Consider the following 23,545-nt stretch of genomic DNA (forward strand, 5'->3'; position numbering starts at 1 on the left):
GGATTTTCCTCATCCTATACAATCTCCTCCATCCCAAATGCCCCATCTTACTTTCCCGTCTCTGATATCACCAACAAATAAGATCTGGCACCATTGTCTATTAAAAAGAATGATGTACAAACAGAAACCCCATCTGAAGTTTCAGTGAAAAACATGGGTACTTTGCAGGATCATGATGTGAATCATCAGACCAGAATTTTCTCTCGGCTTTCTTACAATTAATCTTTCATCTTATTGTTAAGTTGCAACCTTTCTTTTTGAAAAATAAGTAGCATACATCGACTAAAATCCTGATACTGATACTTCTAACTCTAAATACAACCAACTATCAAAGCTAATTTATACAATTACTCTCGATTATTCAGTGTGGGGATGATGAAGTTATGGTGTAAGCAATAATCTGTATGATTCTATTCTGCTAATACTTTCCCATTTCCTGTGTCTTCCAGTCCTCTGTAGCTGCCTCTAAAAAGATGAGAGCAACTCATCCTTCCCAGAACAATAGGAGAAAACAGCAACACACAAAGTAAGCCATCATTAGATTCTGGGGACTAAGGAGAGTAATAGGGAATGAAACAAGCATTTGAACATGAGAGCAAGATGACTTTGCTTTCTGATGCATACGTATCCTCTGCCCACCCCCTGCACAAACACACACTCTGAAAACACCTGTCTGAGCAGATTTTAGCCTACTTCCCTACAGGGAAATGCAGAGAACAAAGCGATTTTCTCTGTTCTTACCCAGCTGCACTGACAACACTTAGAAAGATTGTAGAGCAAACCTCAATCTTGTTACTACAGATGTTTCAACTTATAATTTAATGACACAAACAAGATCTCATTACTGTGCTTTCCTTTTCATTACTAATCGTCCTTAGCACCAAGCAAGTTAAAGGCATTAAAAGGAGTCCTACTACCCTTCCACTCTTGCAACTGTTAGCACCAACAGTGAACATCTAACATTTTAATTTTTCAGATCGTTTTAAAATGACTTCCCTATCATTTCTCCTTCACATATTATTGACACATGACATGTGTAAACACACATCCCCTTGACACACACACACACAAACACACACATACTCTCACACACACTTGCAAATACACAGTCACACCTATCCTCTTCTCTCCCCCTACTCAAATACAGTGTACTTGGAGGCAAGGTAGGAAGTGTTAAGAGAAGCAGTAATTCATCTGCTAGAATCTAATCTTTTTAAGATTTGGATTCCCAAGAGTATCAGGGAAAAAATGTGATCTATTAAGTAAAGGAGGGTTTAGAACTATGGAAATACTACTGTAAAAATTAGAAAGATCCATGCATATTAAGTTTTAGTTGGGGCTCCCCCAAAAGCAGAATCCGAGCTAAGGATGTGAAGTTAGGTAGCATATGTGGGAAGAAAACACAGATGAGTGGGGAAGGGAAGGTATCCAACAAAGAGTATGTGAATGAGCAGGTTTACCCTGTAAGAAATTTGAGCCCTTTGGAAAACCGAGGGAGTCAGTACCGGATGGGCAACTCAAAATTCTCACCCTTAACCCCAGAGTGAAGGCAATAGGGTATTTATACACCAGCTTCCTTCAGTCACTGACTGAGGGCTAGGGATGGGGAGTAAGGAATTCCATGACACTTTTTTAATGACCAGCTATAAGTGAGCAATTAGACCCTGGAGGCTAGCAAGAACCCTCCAACCAACAGAAGCAGTTGCTGGCAAGTTACACAAAATGGCAAGGGACACATATGCCCTCTGCTAGAGAAAAAAGTTCACTTCTGTGTGTATTTTTGTATGTTCTAGTGTGTGTGCTTTAGTATGTGGCTATGTGAGGGAAAAGGCTTCTATAAATGTGGCACAAGACACACAGTACCACAGAAAAAAGAGTTGGCCAACAGTGAAGTGAAAATGACTCTCCCAATGGCAAGGGAGAAAAGCTATCAAAAAGAAAAACAGAGTGACTAAGCTATATAGCATGTACACCAGGTGTTGGCTTAAAAATGCCACCATGAGAAAACGCTTCTGCAGTAGACAGAAACAGCATTAGTTTGTTCCAACCAGCAAAATGATGAAGAAAAATGCATGCCAGAGTCACCTAAAAGTGACAGTTTTCTGACTCTAAAATATCTTACATGTTTCAAAATTCGTCTACATAAAATGCAGGGTGAAACAATGTCAGAGCAGTAGGCAACACCCAGCAGTTTTATGGAGAGAAATAAACTTCCAGAGAAGGGTATAAAGAGTTTGTGCTAGACAATACTCAGAGGGAGGAAACAGCTCACTGGCTGCTCTAGAAATAGGCATGTGGCTCTATAAAAGAAAGGCCATCCAGTTAGACTCGGAAGAAGAAACGGCTGTGGCGGATTGTAAAGATGGCCCCCAATCTTCCCTTTGCATCACTACACCTTTGCAACCTAGGTGTCTACGATTTCACCCACCAAGGGGTGGAATCTAGTTGACCATCACCAGACATTGGGCTGGTTCTTGGAGTCTTTGGCCTGAAGCATACTGGGGGAAAGAGCACTATCCAACCCAGTTCCCTTTCCACTTGAACTGCCAGCAAAACGCCAGACATGGCGCACAGATGGCCAAGGCCCAAGAGATGCCGAGTTTGACCCAGTCCAGTGTGACCGTCTGGTAGATGGTGGTTGTTCTAAGTCACTAAGATTTGGGATGGCTTTGTCATGTAGTAAAGGGTTATCGTCTCAAGACCCTAACAGACCTTCAAGATCAACATGGCAATTCATGCTTTACAAATATTTGTTGATTGCTTACCATGGCCCGCCACTGTTCTGGGTTTAGGGAATACAAACACGATTTCCAAAGAAGTTTAAGTACATACTTTCATGGAGATTACATTCTGATGTGAAGATATATGTAAGCAAATAATAAACAGAGAACATGCCAGATAGTAGCAGTGCTAAAGAAAAATAAAGGGGGTGTGGGAGATAGCAAGTGACAGATGTTGGGGACACTGTTCCAGATAAGAACTGCGAATACCTCCCTGTGTACCTGGCATTTGCTCAGACCTCTAGTTACCTTTCCACTTCACCTCTACCTCTCTCCCTGTAACTCTCTTCACTTTAGTCACAAAAGCCTCCTATTATAACCATCTAGGTACACTGTTGTCTCAGGCCCTTTGCACTAACTATTGCCTCTACTTCATTCATGGAGGTATCTTTAAGAAGAACTTTGTGAATGGAAGCAACAGTGAGTAGAGCTGCTATTACCTGAAATGGGAAAAGTAGGAGGAGTCATGCTAAAAGTGGTTTCCACTGTTCTCTTCTCCAGACTCAAAGCTAGAAGGATCTGGCAAGCATGGGGGATGATTCCACGGAGAGGCTCTACACTGAAGGAAAGACGGAGTAGCATCCACCTGGCCCCAGGGAATCATGATGCCATGAAATGATTCTATTTCCTAATGTGAATGTGTGGATGCTTTCAGGATATCACTCACTTCTGAAAATAAAGAAATCTTGAGCCAGGAATAGAGCTCTTGATTAAAGGAATATGATATGCAATACATATTGTGCATCTGGCCTCTATTTAAACAAAGGAAAATAATTTTCCCTTCTCAGGGAGAGACAGGCTGGACTGTGGCCTAATTTCACGAGAATATGCATTCCAAATAGTCAAAGAAACTCCATGAAGAGAAATAATTGCTGAGGTAAGCCTAGGAGGAGAAAAATCTCTGCTACTCCTTTTGCTAGATGCTCCTTCACATTTTCATAAATGTATTACACTATGTTACAGAGGTCCAATTATTAAACAGTATTCATCATGTAATGGGCTTAAATTTTTTTTCACTCAACTATGAGTCTCAATGAAACCAAAACTTGGAAAATATTAAATCCCCATGAGGCATTTTATGGTTTGACACTGTCACATACAAACTTATTTCCAAAGCAACATTATTTTTTGGTTCCTTTAAAATATTTTGGCCATTAAAATTTGATTACATCTTGTGCAACACAGTTAAAAATTATTGGGCCATTACAGCACCAAGTAGGAATGTTCAATGCATAGCATATACAGTTTCATGTTCAGTACACTGATGGCTCCTTCATGGCCCATAATATCTGGAGACCACCACAGCAGGGTAGCTGGAAGAAGGCTTATCAAGTTGATATAATATGACCACACTTCAACAGCCAGGCTCTTCTCAAACTGTTTGTTAGATGCTTTCTTTAAGGACAGAAATGACAAATACATGGTACCATTGCACTGCCTCCCTTTGCCAACATGTGAGAGACACCGCAAATCAATCGGAACCCTAACAACTAATCCTTCTCAGTTAGACTCTGTGGGCAGCCATGACCAATTGACCAATGTGGTTACTAAGACGAAATCAGCAGATCTTTGTTCTGGTGGTGTGATCCAGTATCTGCATAGATTTTCCACCAGCCAACTTAGACTCACTTCTAAGCCAAATGTGCTCCATTTATAAAGTCAAAGTAATAGATACATGATCCTCAAATGCTTCATTCCAGTTAGGGAAAACATGAACTAAGAACTGCAAAGGTCTTGAGCAACATACTCAGCTTCAGAGCTAGCTCATCAACTCCAAAATGTCAAACAGGCTACAGCCCCACAATTTATAGGGGAGAAGTTCTCCTCGGCCCAAGAGCATAACTTGTTCTAGCACAAGCCTAAGCACATAGTCAACATGATGTTGACTGATGTAAATCATTCATACTGAAATTTCAGGGGCAAAGCATGTTGCCTTTCCATAAAGCAAGTGAGTAAGATTTAACCTCATCCTACACTGGGGTATATAATGTAGCTAAAAAAAAAAAAAAAGCCAAAATCTTCATAATTTTACTTGTGTCCCTCTCTAAAACAGAAAGGAACATCTAATTTGGTTCCCTGCTCCCTGAATGAGAGGCACTTAGATTTGCACCATCTCCTACTTCTAGCAGTCTTGACCTTGAGACTTCAAGCAGCCAGTCATGATGTTTTATAAAGGAGCTCTGCTCGCCCGGCATACCTCAGAAATCTACTCTGCTTTAGTTCCTATTGCTACCTATTAGCCAATGTTGTCAAGAAGCAGGCAAATATGCAGAGAAAATTATACCCTTCTAGACACCTGTCTCCCCTTATTTCTGCTCACAAGGTTTTATTTGCAGCACCAAGTTATCAAATAAAAAAATATTTATTATCTGTCTACCCATCTGTAGTTTCCATTCTTCTCCCATGGACATGGTTGAAACCAGTAATTCCTAACCTTTTCAGGCAATCTGACCAGTCCAGCCAACCAATTGCTGGTGTGTAACCTTTGGTTTTTCATTTCAGGAATGACACTTCCCGTGGCAGACCTAACTTGCAATTATGACACCAGCCCAGCTATCCCTGCTTCCCTTGGAAATTTCATCGCCCACTTCTGACATCGCTTACGCTTTTAACAATTCTGGCAATAATCTTGTGTGGTTCCTAAAAAAATAAATAAATAAATGCCCCCAGCTTTCTCAAAACACAGAAACACAAGGTGAAGAGGGATTCCCTAATACCTAAAGAATTACAGGCTTTTGCTTCTCCGCTTTGCCGGCAACTTCACCTATTCCTGATACACTGTAGTGTGATACGTAGCAGATCAAAAATATATATAGTTTAGATACTGCTCTGGAGGGGGCAATTATCACTTGGTTTAATCATCCAAGGCATCATAACTTAACTTCAGTTGTCAGGGGTGCCAGAAGTACCCTTCTTTTCACTTATATTGAGATTACCGAGGGATAATTTAAGAAATGCCTGATGCCACTCTGCTGATCTCAGTGGGGGCAGGGATCCACTGGGATAGTCATGTACTTCCTACCTCTGTCACAGATCAGAGGGCACAGTCCAGACAGCTGCCATCCGATGAGGGTCAGTCAGGCAATAAAGCCAGAAGTGATAATCCGTAATGAGTGGTCAGACATATCATGATGCAGAGCCAATGAGAATCAAGGAAGCAGTATATATTAAGAAAAGCTATAATTACAGCAGAGGAGACACACAGATCTAAATTTATTCCACACACAGTCTGGGATTGAAAGTAATTTTTCTGAATATGTCGGCTCACTTTTCAAGGGATAAACTAGATGTGTTCAAAAGCAAAGGTCGAGGTCAACAGTAATGGACTGTGCAATTAACAATGTCTGATTTATAAAAACAACTGATGCAATCAAACACATACACACTACTAATAAATAATACACATAGGAAATATGGGGTCAACTCTGAATGCTCCTCAAAAAAGAAAGGTGAAAACCTCAGCCAGTGCCGTGTTAGTCGTCCTCTTGTCTTACTGCTGGGGTCTATGATTCATCACTCTACTTGTATGTCCTTTGCTTCTCTGCGTAGCATTTGGAATGGCCTCACTTGTTGTAACAGGAATAATTAAACAACTCTACAAAACTCCCAGTCTGACGTCAGTGGTTTCACATTCTCTAGATCTTGCCATTCCCAATTAGCTCCAAATCCATTCCGTGCTCTAACCCTAACCCTAACATGTAAACAACCTCGCGGTTATCTCAGAATGGTTGCTCTCTCTGAGCAGTAGTGTGTGAAATGGAGTTCCCACTCCGGCTGCCTTTAATTTCTGACAAAAAGGTAAAACACATTCTAGCATGTGTGTTATTCTAAAGAACTGCCCAGCAGAAATCATTGCCCTTAATTTTCCTGTCACAAAATCTAACATTTGCTCCAGCTGTGCTGAAATTTGCCCTGTACTTATTTCCTACCAGATCATGTGCAGGCCAGAGTAGTATGAATTTCACTTTGCTGCCAAAAAAAAAAAAAAAGTAAAGGCAGACAAATTCTGTCCTTGCATTCTTTCTCCTTTCCGACTCTGGAGCCCTTAACTGCATCTTCTCAGTCACTCAGTTCACAGCCTAGGGAGCACCCACCGTGGGATTTCTCTGTGGATCGCTTTTTGTGGGTGCTGGGAAGGGAGAATGATAGAGAAACTTGGAAGGTTCTCCTGAGTCATTTCTCATTTCAGTGGACAGAGAGGCTGAGCAAACCCAAAGAGCTTGTCCCTGAAGAGCACAAAAGCATTCTGGGTTACTCGTTCATTCTCTCTTAGCTCCCACCTGCTCTGCTCTTCCCTGCCTGCTTCGTGAGGTGGGGGCTGGGACTCTGCAAAGCACATTTCTGCTTTGTTGGATGGAGCCCTGATAGCTCTAGAGGGGACTGCAAGGCTAGAGGAAGGAGGAGGGACTTGCTCCTTCCGGTCTGCTTCCTGTGAGGATTTCTCCAACTCTTCTCCACTGCAGCGCCGTCTGGTGACAGCTGCGGAATGCGGTTTGCAGATTTTTCAACCCTTGCACAAGCAGCTTCATTACTCTCCCCTCAGAAACGCCACAAGGCGTCATCCTCAGAGGTCTGGCTTTAACTCCAGGGACACCCTCCTCTGAACTGCTAAGTCTTAAGAATAAGTAGTAAGAATTCCAGTCTCTTCTTTCCGTCTCCCTAGCCCCAGAAGTGCGTGCTGTTTTCTGTAGCTTCTCCTCCTCTGATCGCTCAGTGTTTTCTTTTTCCCTGTTTAGTGTCTTAGTTTAACAGTGTTATACCTTGTTAACAAGTCTTTATGCCTAGGGGCACATTTTTCGTGTTAAAACCACTTAAGAGGTTTATGCCTCCTCACTGGACCATGGCTAATGCACCATCCCAAGAGTAACCAGCTTCTACAGTTCCACAAGTTTTTTGGAAACCCTCTCAACAATCGGACTGCTACGAAAGCCCACTGAGCATGCACGCAGGTCAATTTCCCTTTTTCTCACAAACCAATGTCCTCAGCAATCTTTGAGTAAGTAGGCAAGGTCATGAGATTTAAAATAGGTACGGTAACTTATAGCATCCAGGCACGTACCAAAACTCAACATTATGTGTATGAATCTGGGACTTCGTGCCAGCCAGTCCCTACTTGCTACTCCTGGGCCCTGCGGTGAACCGAAAAGCCTTACAACCTTCCTTCTGCAAGAACATGCCCGATGGTGGTAGTAGGAGCCTCCCGGAGCTGCAGCTGTCCCCTGGCTCCCACTGTTGTAGCCATTCCCTAATTCCCGGGCTTCAACTCCTGCGCTGAGTTTGCTCCGCCTTGGCTTGGGGCACCAAATCCCTTGCCAGATTCCTTTCCTGAAGAGCCGGAGCCTGGTCTTTCCATTCGCTCAGGCTCTGCCTCAATCTCCCTCAACTCCCCTAGAAAGAAAAATGACAACCCAGAGACCCCACTACCAAGACCCCACCCACTGCCTGATTCCTCTGGATACGATGGCAGTCCAACTCTTAACAGAAAAGTACTGGAACCTATGACACTGATTCTACAGTGTGGTCAGTCCTCCTGGAGCCCTCTGGTCTATGCTTATGCCCCTGTCCCTCTTTGCTCAAAACAAGAAGCCCTACAAGCCTGCCAACTAGAAACACATGGTTTATGCCAATACACTCCGCTGCTCAGTTCCCCTTGAAAGCAAAGCCTCGTATCTGGGGTCACTGGGATTTTCCTGCGTGGCCATGGAAAAATCAACCATTTTATGAGCTCTGTTGTTTCAGATGGTCTCTAGGGACTATGCTGTGACTCTTTGGCAAGTTGTTAACAGAGTGGACTAGGGCTAGGGTGGTTCTAAGCATAAGCCAACACTGAATGAGGAAATACTGCCCCAGGAACAGACCCACGACCAAGGACAACCAACACCACGACCGTGGTGTTAAATGAGAAGCAATATTCACCTCATCCCAAAGATGTACCCTCCTCCTTAGCCCGCACTTCTCAGCTCTAACACACGGCCAATGATATGGTCATCTCTGCTTCCTTCCTAGGTCCCCAAAAGACCTTGAGGAAAGGACTCAGAATGGACTCCAAGATCTGCCTCAAATTTCTCTTTGGTTATTTTCTAATCTCATCTACTATGCAATCTATTTTCTGCATTTTGGTGGGGGAGAGATTATGCCTATTTGCTTACTTGTCTATAGCTGCTTTCTCACTACAAGGACAGAGCTGAGCCGTCACAACAGAGACCGTGTAGCCCACAGAGCCAAACATGGTCACTATCTACCCCTGACAGAAAAGCTTGCCATCTCTAATTCACAGTCACCTTGGGGTATATATTAACTATGTGAGGTGATAGATGTGTTAACTAACTTGACTGTGATAATCATTTCATAATTTATACATGTATCAAATCATCACATTGTATACCTTAAATATGTGCAGTTTAGTCAATTATACTTCAGTAAAGGGGAGGCAGGAAAAGGAATTAACCTAGTTCACTAAAGCTCTGTTGCTATCTATTTTAGGATCATGGTGAGGGACTCATACAGCCAAAGGCCTGGCCATAGCTGACCACATCTAAAGCCCTGAAAATTACTTATTACTACCTCCTAGTAATCACAGATTGCATGGTCTATACGCTGGTGGAGTACCATTAAGTACTGTGACATGTTATTTCATATGCTCTTCCTAATCCTAACATGTTACCTTTTCTCTTTTTCCAGATGGGGAAATGTACTCAGAGAGCTCACTAACTTGAACAACTTTCGACAGCTAACAAGCAGGATACACCTCTTAAGGTAAACCATTTTAGAAGTCCTCTCAAATCTTCGTGTGCTCAGCATTTTTCTGGTACATTTCATGAAAATGCAGTTGCTGATTCAGGAGGACTGGTGTGGAGCCCAAGGAACTGTTCCTTAAACAAGCTCGCAGGTGAGGCTGTTGGTTTGCAGACCATACTGAGTAGCAAGTTATTCTATCACAATGCACCATGATGAACTGCTGAAATTGAAAACATTCTATCTTTCTTGCCAGATATGCACTTGAAGTGCTTACCCTGACAATCACCCTGGAAGATAAATATCATTTAACCCCACTCTACAGCAGAGGAAACCAAGGCACCAAGTACGTCATATAAAGAGTAAGCAGAAGATGTGAAACTCAATGAGTCTCTGCTCACCGTCCCCACACGCTATGCCATCTCATGGCATGTGACTGCTGACATAACTGTGATGGTCGCTGATCCATCTGTGAGTGCACGCACGTAAGCCCACAGTTCTGAGACACTTCTACCTGGACGCACCAAATGCGGCTCCATCACAAAGCCTAATCATGACACAAATTCCATTAGCAACCTTGGCCCACTTTGCAATGGGGATAGAATCAGCTTTGCTGTCACCGACATAGCATCAAGTGTACCTCCCGGGCTCTGCCTCCCGTAAGCCCCACCCCACTGAAACAGGCTCCACAACAAGCATTCATCCTGTTTCCTTCTGCCCAACAATCCCATATTCCAGGGACTACAAAGTCCCTCCCTGAACTATAGCCTGCTTGTGTGCTGTCCTGACACCTCACTAATTATTTGTTCCTGAAAGTTGGATAATCCCAAAGGCTCTCTGACTGGCAAGTTGCCCGGAACCACCATAGCTTCTTAGACCAGACATCTTGTACTGCCAGCTGTGTGAATTACAGCGACATATAGGATTAGAACACCTTTATCCACCATATAACTGGACGTGGTCTGAGATAAACATGCTTTTTGGACATTGCATATTAGAAAGGCTGGCTGTCTTTTGGGGTCATCTTCAACAGGTGAGCTAGTTTCCCTCACCCCCCCCTTTTCCCTCAGCTGCTGCTTCTCCCTACTGGCCCACCCTTGAGGACCCCAGCCTGTGTGACCTGAAACATGCAAATCTTACAAATTTCCAGGTTTTAGTTCCTGGCTGCCAGCCACGAAATCTGTGTCATTGCAAGCAAAGAATATTCAGATCAAAGTCAGACGGTCTAGAAAATACCACTTGATGTTCTCCCTGAATGATCTTTAAATAGCCACACACATTAATTAATTTTCTGCCATACTTCACTGAAGCTGCAATCTTTTTCAGCAAATTGAGACAGAGATTCCATAATAAGAACAAAACTGTACCAAGTACGATTTCAGCAAAAATTGAAAAATCAAGTGATAATATTTCTGAATATAATGGCCATGTTGAAAAGAGTAAATGGCATCAAATGCATCTTTTTTCCCCATAAAATGCTATAATAAGACTGACAGAAGAACAACATGCCAAATTAATCTACCTTTAAAGACTGTTACCTTTTCTTCTATCAGTTTTCTACGCCTGTCATTTAGGAATATCAAAAAACTCCCAAAGAGAAGATTCAGCAGTTGTTAACATTGTCATTTGTGTTTCTCTTCCCCTACAATGATTCTTACTGAAGACTTAAGTCACCTGCTATCTCCCTCAGTAGTAATGTGCACGGCAAAGAACTGAGTATAAGCCCTTGTCCCAAATCCTTACTCTGAATGGCTTTATCAACTACAAGCAGTTCTGAAACCCCTGAGGAAGGCAATAAAAACTTCTGTCATACTGGATTGTATTTTTTATCCCAGATTATCACAACTGAATATGTTTATTGGAAATGCTTTCCTTTTCGTGCCTTCCCCATCCTTCCGCAGCCTATTGTTAATCGCCCTTGTTTGAGTTTGCTATGTGGAGCTCAGGAGTTAGCTGTGGGACCTTGGGGAAAAAAACCCAGCATATTATCTGTGTCTCAGTTTTATCATTTGTCAATGGTATTTCTTTCAGAGGGGAAAATTAGAACATGCGCTTAATTCACATATAGGAAAGGGGGCAAAGTGCTCAGAAACCTACGATTCGCATAGGTCAATATATTATTTAACACTTTATTGAGCTACAGATCACATGCACACAATTCATGCATTTAGAGTGAAGAATTCGATGGTTTTTTTTTTGTATATTCACAGAGTTTTGAAATAATCGCCACGAATTAATTTCATCCCCCCAAACCAAACTCTGTAACAGTCACTTCCAAGTTGACCTCACTTCCAAGTCCACCTCACCTCCCACAGCCATCCTTAGCCCTCGGAAACCTTCATCTAGTTTCTCTCTCTGTATTTGCCTACTCTCAACAGTGCATATAAATTGAATGATAAGGTAAGTGGTCTTTTGTGACTGACTTCTTTCACCTCACATGAGGTCTTCAAGGATCATCTACACTAGCATTCACCAATATCATGTTCCTTTTTATGGAACAGTATTCCACCATATGTATACAATATGTTTTGTTTAACCATTCCTCGGGTAATGGACATCTGGGTTATTTTTGGCTTTTTGACTACTGTAAATAATACTGCTATTTATATCTATGTACAAGTTTTTGTGTGAACATGTTTGTACTTCTCTTGGTAGATACTTAAAAGTGGAATTTCTGGGTCATACGGTAGCTTTATTTACTTACTTTTATGATAACTTGACATTTGATATTTTGAAAAACTGCCAAAATCTTTTCCTAAAATGAGCGTACTTTTTATATTTCTACTAGAGGTATGAGGGTTCAATTTCTTCTTCACATCCTCACCACCTTATCTTTGTCTTTTTTATTACAGCTGTTATAGTTGGTATGAAGGAGTATCTCATTGTGAATTTGGTCTTACCATTACCCTTATGACTAATAATTTTGAGCATGTTTTTATGTGTATATTTCCTGTAGGTAAGCTGAAAATTTCTTAGAATTCCCTTTTAAGTTACCTGTACTGCTTTTGAGTGTACGTATCCGTATGGCTTTTGAGTGGTTCCTCCAGATATCACATTATGCATCTGTAACTTATCACAGTCTATGGTACTATTATTTTACAATATGGTCAAGTACAGAAACCCTTTCTCTTTTTAGGTTCCTTTACTCTTCCCAATTATATTTGTTTTAACTCTCTCCCCTAATACATTTAAAATGATATCATACATCATCATAATTTTACTTCAAATGTCAAACATCATTTATAAAATTTGAAGCTACTCTATTATATTTAACCCATATTTTGGCTTATTGTTTCCTTTGCTTCTTTTATCATTCCCTTTTCACGTAGAGCATGTGCATCAGCCATTATTTTACATTAGGACTGCTGGCAATAAATTCTCTTAGCTTTCCTTCATTTGAAAATATTTCGATCTTCTCTTCATTTCTTAAGTTATTTCCTCTGCATATGAAATTCTGGGTTGATTGTTCTTGTCTCTCAGCATGTGAAAAAATATTATGCCACCTCGTTCTGGCCTCCATGGTTTTTCATGACAAATATGCTATCATTTGAACAGGTGTTCCCCCTGTAGGAAATGTGTCATTTCTCTCTATCTGCTTTCAAGGGTTTTTCATTGTCTTTAGAATATATAAATTTGACTATCCTTTGCCTTGGCATGAATTTCCTTGGCTTTAGTGTGTTTGGGGTTTACTAATATTCTGGAAATTTGTAGGTTTATGCTTTCAGGAAATTGGGAAAATTTCGGTCCTCATTCTGTTGAGTATCTGTTCATACCCATATTCTTTTTCATCTTCTGCAATTCCAAGGAGTATTAGAGCTTTTATTATTGTCCACAGGCCTCTGAGGCCCTGTTATTTTTTTCAGTCTTTTTTCTCCCTGTTGTTAAAACTGAGTAATTCCCAATGTTCTATCTTTAAGTTCACTACTTCATTCCTCTTTCATTTCCATTCTTTTATTAAGCCCATAAAGGGAGTTTATTTTGATCATTGAATTTTTCAGTCTTAAAATTTCTATTTGGTTCTTCTTTGTATCTCCTACTTTTTGTTAAAAATTTTTTTCTTGTTTGTCTCAAGTTTGTTGAGAAGTGCTCACTGAAGCTTTTTTTTAATTGGTCCTTTTTTTTTATTTTTTTATTAATTATTTTTATTAACATATACTGTATTATTTTCCCAGGGGTACAGGTCTGTGAATCATCAGGCTTACACACTTTACAGCACTCACTGAAGCTTTTTTAAAAAATGATGTTTTGCTTTAAATCCTTTTCAGATAATTCCATTTCCCATTTCTTCTCATTGTTGGTATCTGTTCATGTCTTCTTCTGCATTCATCCTCTTTCATCCTAATTCTTGATGTGATGGGTGATTTTTAATTCTAACATGTTTGTGTACTATGAGAATTTCAGTATTATTTAAATCTCCAATTTTGTAAGCCTCCACTGAATGATACTGGTAGGGAAAGTTGGGTCCTACTTTCTTACTGCCAGGCAGATTTGTGAGGCCACGTTCCCCACTGGGATTTCACAAATGCTGTGAATTAAGTAAGATATGCCACATTACCGCTAGGCGAGCGTGGAACTTCAGGTTCCCCCCAATAGAAACTTCAGAGTTTCTACTGACATAATGGTGGGAGGAGGGTATAGGTATGGAGAGGGCATCTCATCACCTCTGCACAGTGCTGAAAATACAGTTCTGGAGACTTGGTCTTCTTGGACATCACCACAGCAAGGAGAGGTAGGAGCATCTCGCTACCAATGGATATGGATGGAAATCTAGGCTCCGCACTAAGCCTTTGTTAATGGGGGCAGGGGAAGTGCACTGTGTTGTTGTTGTTGTTATATTCTGCAATAAGCAAGCAGGGAAGCTATTATCAGAAAGATTTATTTCTTGATCGGCTGCTCCTTTCTTGGTCTTTTGGCTTAAAAGAAGAGGTTTTACATGGGACTTTTTTTTTTTTTTTGGCTGTGCCTGTGGGTGTTTCTGAGTTGTAGGGTTCTCTAGCACCCAATCTAGGAGGCAAAGGAGGCAAAACAGAAAACAAGAAACAAAAAAATCTAGGGAACTTACCATTTTGTCATTCCTTAAGTTCCAAAATCCTTAGCTGGGCTGCCTTCTTCTCTCCAGATTTCAGAGTCTTGTTTTATGCATAAAATAAATAAGCAGAAGGAATAGAGAGAAATGTACCTATAGCATCTTGTCCAGAGTCAGAAGTCTCCCCCTTTTACTTTTTTTTTAAGGTGGCTACTAGAAAATTTAAAATTGTATGTGTGACTCACACCATGTCCCCATTGGACAAAGCTGCTATAGGTGTTAGATTTCTCACTTGCAAATAAGAAGGTTAGAAGAGATGCTTTTCCAAGTCAGTTTCTAAGGATTTCTATGATTCTACAGATTGTTGTTTGGCTTCTGTATATAAAGCAAATTATGTAGAAAAAGGTTTTTCTTTCTACTTACCTACATCATAGCTATCAGAAATGAAATGGTCCTACAAAGCCCTTCAAATGACTCAAAATAGAGCCACGGAATAATTGAAACTTTTTATTTTTAAAACTCATACCAGTATGTTAAAATGTCCATAGGAAGGGGTTCCTGAGTGGCTCAGCGGGTTAAAGCCTCTGCCTTCAGCTCAGGTCATGATCCCAGGGTCCTGGGATCGAGCCCCACATCGGGCTCTCCGCTCAGCGGGGAGCCTGCTTGCCTTCCTCTCTCTCTGCCTGCCTCTCTGCCTACTTGTGATCTCTGTCAAATAAATAAATAAAATCTTTAAAAAAAAAAATGTCCATAGGAAGTGGTTGGTAAGCAAGAATTTCTCCAACAGGGCTTATTGCAGGTGCTAATCAGCTCACAGTTTCTTTCTTTCTTCTCTCTCTCTCTCTCTCTCTTTTTTTTTTTTTTTTTTGCTGTTTGTGCTCAAAGGAGATTAAATTACATCAATAGCCTCACTTCTTCATATACCTAAATAATGCATTCCCCCACTCTGTGGAGAATAAACTAAATTTGATAGAGAAAAGTTTAATGGGTAGCTATAAATAGCACTGTAGTCTCCTTGAAAGAACACCCAGTACTTCCTATTCCTCCTTCTATAAAGACTCCTTTTCTGAAAGTGCTAATGAATGGTTCTTGTTTCCTTGTGATTATCTCCCTCATCCTACACTTCCTTGTATTTTGAAAGACTATTAAAGTGCATTTCCTTCCAATATTCATGGTAAGTAATCTTACTGAAATCCACTGGATCCTTAGCAGAACAATCCCAGTAACCACCCATGAAATCTTGGTTTCCTAGAAACCTTGTTTAAAAAGACAGTGCCTTTCAGCTTTTGGTACAAGATGTAAAGTTCTCTCCTCAGCACTGCTGGGCTCCCCAGTGGTCCAGTTGTCTCTCTTCCCATTGCGTCCTTAGCAATATGAGTTTCTCTGCCGTGGCACATAAAAACCTTCTTGAAAGTCATTGCTAATTTTCTTCTCCCACCTTCAGTAGTTTATTTACTCCTTGTCCTCCATGACGTATTTTAGATTATTTGGCAGGTTTTCTCTACCTGTTCTCTTGCCTTAATTCCTACTATAATGCTCTCTTCTTATTCTCTTGATTTTTTCTTATTTCCTCACTTGGTTCCCTGTCCTTCCCTTCTCATAATCTAATTACATGGCTTCTCTGATTCCTGAAGATATTCTCAAACCTGTTTTCCACTACTCACTGTTTCCATTACTTTCTGAAGAATATGCATTCTCTGTTTCAACTCTACTTTCTATGCTGATTATTCTATTTTCCCTCCGGTCTTCTTACCTGAACTAGAGTCCCAAATCTCCAGTCTTACCTCACATTTCCACTTCCATTTCCCCAAACCACCACAAAGTAGACATGTCTGAAACCAAACTCCCCTCCAACTTCCCTGCCAAACAGCTCCACGATTGTTTTCTTCGAGGAGTCCTCAAACTGTCAGTTTGAGTAATCTTTGACTAAATGCTCCTTTCATTCCATCTCTACAATCAGGCACTAAATCAAGCATATTTTCCCCTACAGATGGGAAAGTAGTAGAGGGAGAACGGCCTTGAAGCTAATCAGACCTGGATCTAAATTTGTCTAAGTTATACCATACCTTTGCATGAACTTGGATATACCATGTGATAACTAGGAGTTTCAATGTTTTCACGTGGAAAAGGAGGAAAACACCTGTTACAGAGTTGCTGTGATGAGTAAAGGGAAACAATGCATTTTTCGTGTTTGGCATATACTAGTACTAAAATTATTAGTTGCTAGTTGGGTCCCTGCTCATTTTAGCTATTCTTTTCTTGAATTAGCACTGCCACACTCTGTTCAAGTCTCTCAGTTCAATAAACTTAAAATATCTCAAACACAGCCCCCATTCTTCACTTCATTGCATCCTGCTTTCCCCATACAGCCCTGCTTCCTGTAATACTGACAGCGTCAAGAAAACTTCATTCTAGATTCATTCCTCCCCCTCCCATTTTTTTACCATGGTAATTTGAAACATCTTTGATTGACTTTTCAGTTCCTGAAAGTTCCCTTTTCCCTTCCTCTGACCCTAACTATGTTTCCCCATTTCCTCTTTGTCTTTAACCCAAATCTTCTGTCCTAGTCATCCAGGCTGCCCTCATCACCTCCCCAAAGCTACATTGACTTCTTCCCCTAACTTTAATATCCTCCTATCTGTAATTCCACACCTCCTAGTGACAGAACAGACCTACATCCCTTGGAGAGCTTTGCCTCAACTCTCCAGTCTCCCAGACTTTATGACTTGCCATCATGTTTATTACCTAACAGCATTCTGAATTGTGTTTATTTGCTGCTCTGCTAGATGAGTACTACCAATTTCTTGGGTTTCACATGCAAGTAACATTTCAAAATTAAATCTGGTTACAGGCATCAGTTTTACCTATTATTTTTTTTTTTTTACATAGTAGGGATCCTTAAAAATCATTTGTGATCCTCATTTCACTTTCTAAAGGATATTTTCCCAACAAAAGCAAGTATGATGTTAGAATTTAAAAGTTTAAATTGAGGGCACCTGGGTGGCTCAGTGGGTTAAAGCCTCTGCCTTCGGCTCAGGTCATGATCCCAGAGTCCTGGGATCAAGCCCCGCATCGGGCTCTCTGCTTAGCAAGGAACCTGCTCCCCCCACCCCCCGCCTGCCTCTCTTCCTACTTGTGATCTCTGTCAAATAAATAAATAAATAAATCTTTTTAAAAAATAAATAAAAGTTTAAATTGAGTTAATTTAGATTTATGAACAAATTCTTATTACTCTCATTTTCATTTTGATGTGGACAGAGGAAATTCTATCAGGAAAAATCTTGGACAAACATTTGGGAACTCCTCTAATTGTCTCTACACATCTACAATTTCTGTAATATAGTTTATTGAGATTTGGAGACTTCCTCCTATGCACCAAGGAGTGTAACTGTGTGTGTCTTTGTGTACATGAGTATTACTGTGTCATTCCACAGAGAGCAGAGCCAAGGCATAAGAAGCTTGGAATTAGCTCAAGGACCCACAGATAACAAGTGACAGAATTGAGAGCAGAACCCAGTTATTTAGGCTCTTGTGTTCTTGACCACTACCCCATACCTCTGCCACTTCTTTAGACGCTACATTACATAGTCCTGTGCAAAGAATAAATAGACCAATGCGTTTAATGATGATGGCAACCTTTGCCATAATATATTGCACCTATAGAATAGAATAATGGCCAGATGCTTAGCATCCAAATAGAACATTTCTACAAGTATTTATAAACTATAAAGTGCTGTACAGATGTAAAATCAACTATAGTTATTATAATCATTAATGCTAACTGGAATCCCCCAAGTCTAGGTTGCTTTAGATTATCAAAGAAAATTAAATTAAAATACTATCAGAGGGGCGCCTGGGTGGCTCGGTGGGTTAAGCCTCTGCCTTCGGCTCAGGTCATGATCTCAGGGTCCTGGGATCAAGCCCCGAGTCCGGCTCTCTGCTCAGCGGGGATCCTGCTTCCCCTTCTCTCTCTGCCTACCTCTCTGCCTACTTGTGATCTCTCTCTATCAAATAAATAAAATCTTTAAAAATAAAATAAAATAGGAGCACCTGGGTGGCTCAGTGGGTTAAGCCTCTGCCTTCGGCTCAGGTCATGATCTCAGGGTCCTGGGATCGAGTCCCTCATCGGGCTCTCTGCTCAGCAGGGAGCCTGCTTCCCCCCTCTCTCTCTGCCTGCCTCTCTGCCTACTTGTGATCTCTCTGTGTCAAATAAATAAATAAGATATTTTAAAAAATAAAATAAAATAAAATACTATCAGAGCTGTTTCTAAGGAAGTCCCACCTATAAGAATGCTTTAGGACTTCAACATTAACTTATCTACAGGACAATTTTGTGGAAATCACAGTGGTTTACAATTATCTCAATTTGCTGTCTATAATATTTCACTCTTTTATTGTTGCCTATCAAGTATTGGGAACCACCCTAAGCAAAATGATGAAGAATGCCTTAAGCACAATCCTCTCTTCCACTATCTTTCTTCAGATATACTTCATCAGAAACCCCAACCCTTCACTTTTTGTCTCCCTCTGTTCTGTAAGAACCTCTTAGCCAGCTGCTCCACTAGAATGCATCTAATTGACAACTTTATACTTTTGTGCTCTGGTTTTTTTAGAGTAAGTTACTAAGGTACCAAACCAAAACCCATAGGGTAAATATCTAAGGGGAACATTTCAGAAAGGAGATAAGCCCGTTCCAGAGATTTTTGAAACAAAGAATATCGCACTGGTGGCCTTTAATTTAGGTGGCAATCAGTTTCTCCAATGGTAGGGAATGACCTTGAAAGCATAATCTCTCTCAGTACCTACAATACCTGCACAAGTCTTCAGTCTCAATAATTGAATACACTGAGTTCCGCCACAAAGTGTACTGCTTTTGTACATGGCTACGCTTCTCACTTTAAGACTATTTCACTTCATTACCATGGCTCCTTCTATTCTCCTATATCACCCACAGGAAACAAAAGGAGCAAAAACAAGTACTTTACAGTAGAGCATTGAGAGCCCCTCTCTATAAGCTAAGAAAAGTTTCTCAATTTATACTCTCAGTATAAAGTACTCTGTCAAGTCCTTAAGGATATCAGGGCCTCAACTCCGTTCTCTCTTTAATGAAGGAGAAAAACAAAGTGACCCTGACACATCCAATGCCTCTAGGATTGTGTGGTTCTGTAATACATGCTATTAGTCAGTGTAAAGATGAAAACATAGGGAAATACATATATTCTTAAGTTAAAGCCACATTTGACTAAACAAATTTCCCTTTTTAACAGTTAATGAACTAAAAGATATTGGGAATGCTTTAAAACTCCTAGTATAATTCATAAAAAAAGTGTGGGGGACTTGCCATGTGTTTTGTCAGAATAAGTCTTGTTGATCCACCAAATGAAAAAAACTCATTTGACAATCAATATTCATCCCGAGCAATGTTTTTCAAATACATCACAAAGAACATTAGTTTCTACAAAACATTGGAAAGAACTGAATTTAAACAGCTGGTGAGCCTACGAGGGTCAGCTAGACTTAATGAATTGTTTCCAAAGAATAGAGTAATAATTATTTATTATTACTATAATGGAAAGGGAAAAGTAATTTTACGATGTGCAAACCCTGGGTCAAACTACTTAATCACATGACTAAGGTCACCATCGCCAGCAACGAGTCATGTGACAGTGTCACTTTAAATTTTGCATCAGAGGTGCCTGCCTACCTCGCGCCAGCCCAGAGTCCTGTGATTGGCCAGCCCATTGAAACCCATGCCACTATGTCACAGAGCAATTTCTTTTCAACGGCTGCATAGCTACCGACCAGCGCCATATTCTGCTGATCAAGCACCTGAGAAGAGGGAAGACTCAGACCGTGTCTTCCCACTCTAGGTAGGCTGAAGGCCAACACCACGCTTACCTTACACAGTAATGGCCTGGGCCCCACAGCAGAAAAAGGCAGAGCCTAATCCAAGAGATTTCAGGGCCCGCCAGGATGGCAGTGGCGGCAGCAGTGGCGGCGGCGGCGGCGGTGGCGGTAGCGGCGGTGGTGGCGGCAGTGGTGGCGGCGGCAGCGCTGGCAGCAGCGGTGGCGGTGTTGGCACTGGAAGGGGCAGAAGCGGCAGAGGCTGGAGCGGCCCCGCCGGCTACACAGAGGTGAGAGCCTCAGGCCTGGGGGAGCCACCTCTCTGCTTTAGATTGAAGAACAATATGATTGGTGTGGTGATTGGTCGTGGTGGATCAAAGATAAAAGATATCCAGGCTACAACAAGCACCAAAATACAGATCATAAAAGGTGATTGTGAAGCAGAGGTAAAAATTTTTGGCACAAAAGACATGAAAGCAAAGGCCAAAGCAGCTATAGATGCTCTTGTTAAGAAACAAGAACGAGGCCACCATTCACAGTCCCGTGTTGATAGTGCCGCACCTCAGGCCTCTGCTGGAAGAGAGCTACGCCCAGATAACGCTGGTGCTAGACCAGTTCAGCCACTGATAGATTGGGACCAAATCAGAGCAGAAGTTGTAGAGTGGGAAAAAAGAAAATGGGCAGATTTACCACCAATTAAGAAAAACTTCTATGTAGAATCTGAAGCAACGAGCTCGTTGTCTGAAGCTGAAGTAGATATGTGGAGAAAGGAAAATTTTGACATAATGTGTGATGACTTGAAAGATGGCGAAAAGCGCCCCATTCCCACCCCTACTTGTCAATTTGAGGATGCTTTCCATCCTTATCCTGAACTTATGAAAAGCATTAGACGAGCAGGTTTTCAAAAGCCAACACCCATTCAGTCACAGGCATGGCCAATTATTCTACAAGGAATAGATCTTATAGGAGTTGCCCAAACCGGAACAGGCAAAACATTGTCCTATTTAATGCCTGGGTTTATTCATCTCAATAATCAGCCAATACCTAGAGAGGAAAGAAATGGGGCTGGCATGCTAGTCCTTACACCCACTAGAGAATTAGCTCTTCAAGTGGAAGCTGAATGTTCTAAGTATTCATATAAAGGTCTTAAAAGTATTTGTATATATGGTGGTGGAAGTAGAGAACGACAAATACGAGATATTACCAAAGGCATAGATATCATTATTGCAACTCCTGGACGACTGAATGATCTGCAAATGAATAACTTTGTCAACTTGCGAAGCATAACCTACTTAGTCTTAGATGAAGCAGATAAAATGCTAGATCTGGGGTTTGAACACCAGATAATGAAGATTTTATTAGATGTGCGCCCAGACCGCCAGACTATTATGACAAGTGCAACTTGGCCAGATACCATTCGTCGACTTGCTCGGTCTTACCTGAAAGAACCTATGATTGTTTATGTTGGTACTCTGGATCTAGTTGCTGTTAGTACGGTGAAGCAAAATGTAATCGTTACCACAGAAGAAGAAAAACGATCTCTTATCCAAGAATTCTTACAGGGTCTGTCACCCCACGACAAAGTCATCGTGTTTGTCAGCAGAAAACTTGTTGCTGACGACTTATCAAGTGATTTGAGCATCCAAGGCATACCAGTGCAATCATTGCATGGCGACAGAGAACAGCATGATCGTGAACGAGCATTGGATGACTTCAGAAGTGGAAAAGTGAAAATACTGATTGCTACTGATTTAGCATCCAGAGGTCTTGATGTTAATGATGTCACCCACGTATATAATTATGACTTCCCACGCAATATTGAAGAATACGTACACAGAGTGGGGCGTACTGGAAGAGCAGGGAAGACGGGTATATCAGTCACCCTCATGACTCAGAATGATTGGAAGGTTGCCACTGAATTGATTAAAATTCTGAAACGAGCAAATCAGAGCGTCCCTGAAGATCTCCTAACACTGGCTGAGCGATTCAAAATGCACAAACAAAAAAAGGACACAGGAAAAAAATCGAAATCTCAAGGAAAACCCAGAGAGTTTTACTGATATCTACATTGAAGAGTTGTGTTATGTTCCTGGAAGACTGAAGATATGTTAAAGATCTGGCAGTTTAAAGACATCTAACCAATTCTTAAATACTAAGCTTCCAATATCATTTATGTTCCTTAATAAAATCAAAAGTATTTGAAAAATGAGAGAGTAAGAGCTTATTTGGAAAAAAAATTAAATGTTATGTGTTGGGTGATTTTTTTTTTTAACAGAGAAAGAGTGCATGAGTGTGGGGGAGGAGAGCGGGGTGGGGACAAAGGGAAAGGGGGAGGCAAGTGGGGAGAGGGAAAGGGTCCCCAGCAGGTTCCACACCCAGCGCAGAGCCCAACGTAGGGCTCAGTGTCACAACCCTGAGATCACGACTTGAGCCAAAAATCAAGAATCGGACGCTTAAGAGACTGAGCCACCCAGGCACCACTCACACGTTGGTTAAAGTCTGGTTTCTTTTATAGCCTGCCATGTCCATCTATGTCTCCTCTAAAAGACTGGTTGCAGACAATAGTGCTTTTCTTGCTTTAAAAAGTCACACTAATTTAAAACAATTTTCATCAAGTTTATCCTAGTCAAAATATTCTATTTTCCCCCAGCAGTTAGTGCCACAATGATCTGTAAAGAAATCTCCACTGTCATTCCCTAATTAAAAAAAAAAAAAATCGTTAGAAAAAAAATGCTCAACCATCTAAAAGATTCCACAATTCTGTTTTTTCAGATAGATGTGATTAATTGAGCATGGTGTCTGACTTACTAGAAATCAGATCCTCATACAAACTCTTATCATTTACCACTGGTTAAAACTTCTGGGGAGTCACTTACCTTCTGTACGTGTGATCACTTTCTTCACTAAGAAATTGGGATGGTTAAATAATTTTGGGGTCCCCTTCACCACTAAATTCTATATTTTAACCAAAATTGTATAACCCTTCCTTTACTAACACTTCCTTTTTTAAAAATTTTTGTTTTTTTAAAACTTTATTTTCTGATCTAGGAAGAATATCACATCCTTATGTAACAAATTGAACGGTGAAACCTTTTTTAATGACCAGAATAGTGCTCTCTGCATTTTTATTGATTTTTGAAATGTCACTCACGGGGTGTCT

General features: G+C 40.9%; 1 protein-coding gene across 1 annotated transcript; it reads left to right on the plus strand.

Annotated features, from left to right (window-relative positions):
- Positions 1 to 20,450: 20,450 nt before the first annotated feature.
- Positions 20,451 to 22,445, plus strand: DDX53 (DEAD-box helicase 53; the record flags this gene model as incomplete). The annotated part of the gene is made up of 1 exon (XM_080794921.1): positions 20,451 to 22,445. One exon carries the CDS (start codon positions 20,451 to 20,453, stop codon positions 22,443 to 22,445), a length of 1,995 nt encoding a protein of 664 aa, XP_080651047.1.
- Positions 22,446 to 23,545: the final 1,100 nt, after the last annotated feature.

This window comes from Martes martes (genome assembly GCF_963455335.1).
Source record: "Martes martes genome assembly, chromosome: X".
NCBI lineage: Eukaryota > Metazoa > Chordata > Mammalia > Carnivora > Mustelidae > Martes > Martes martes.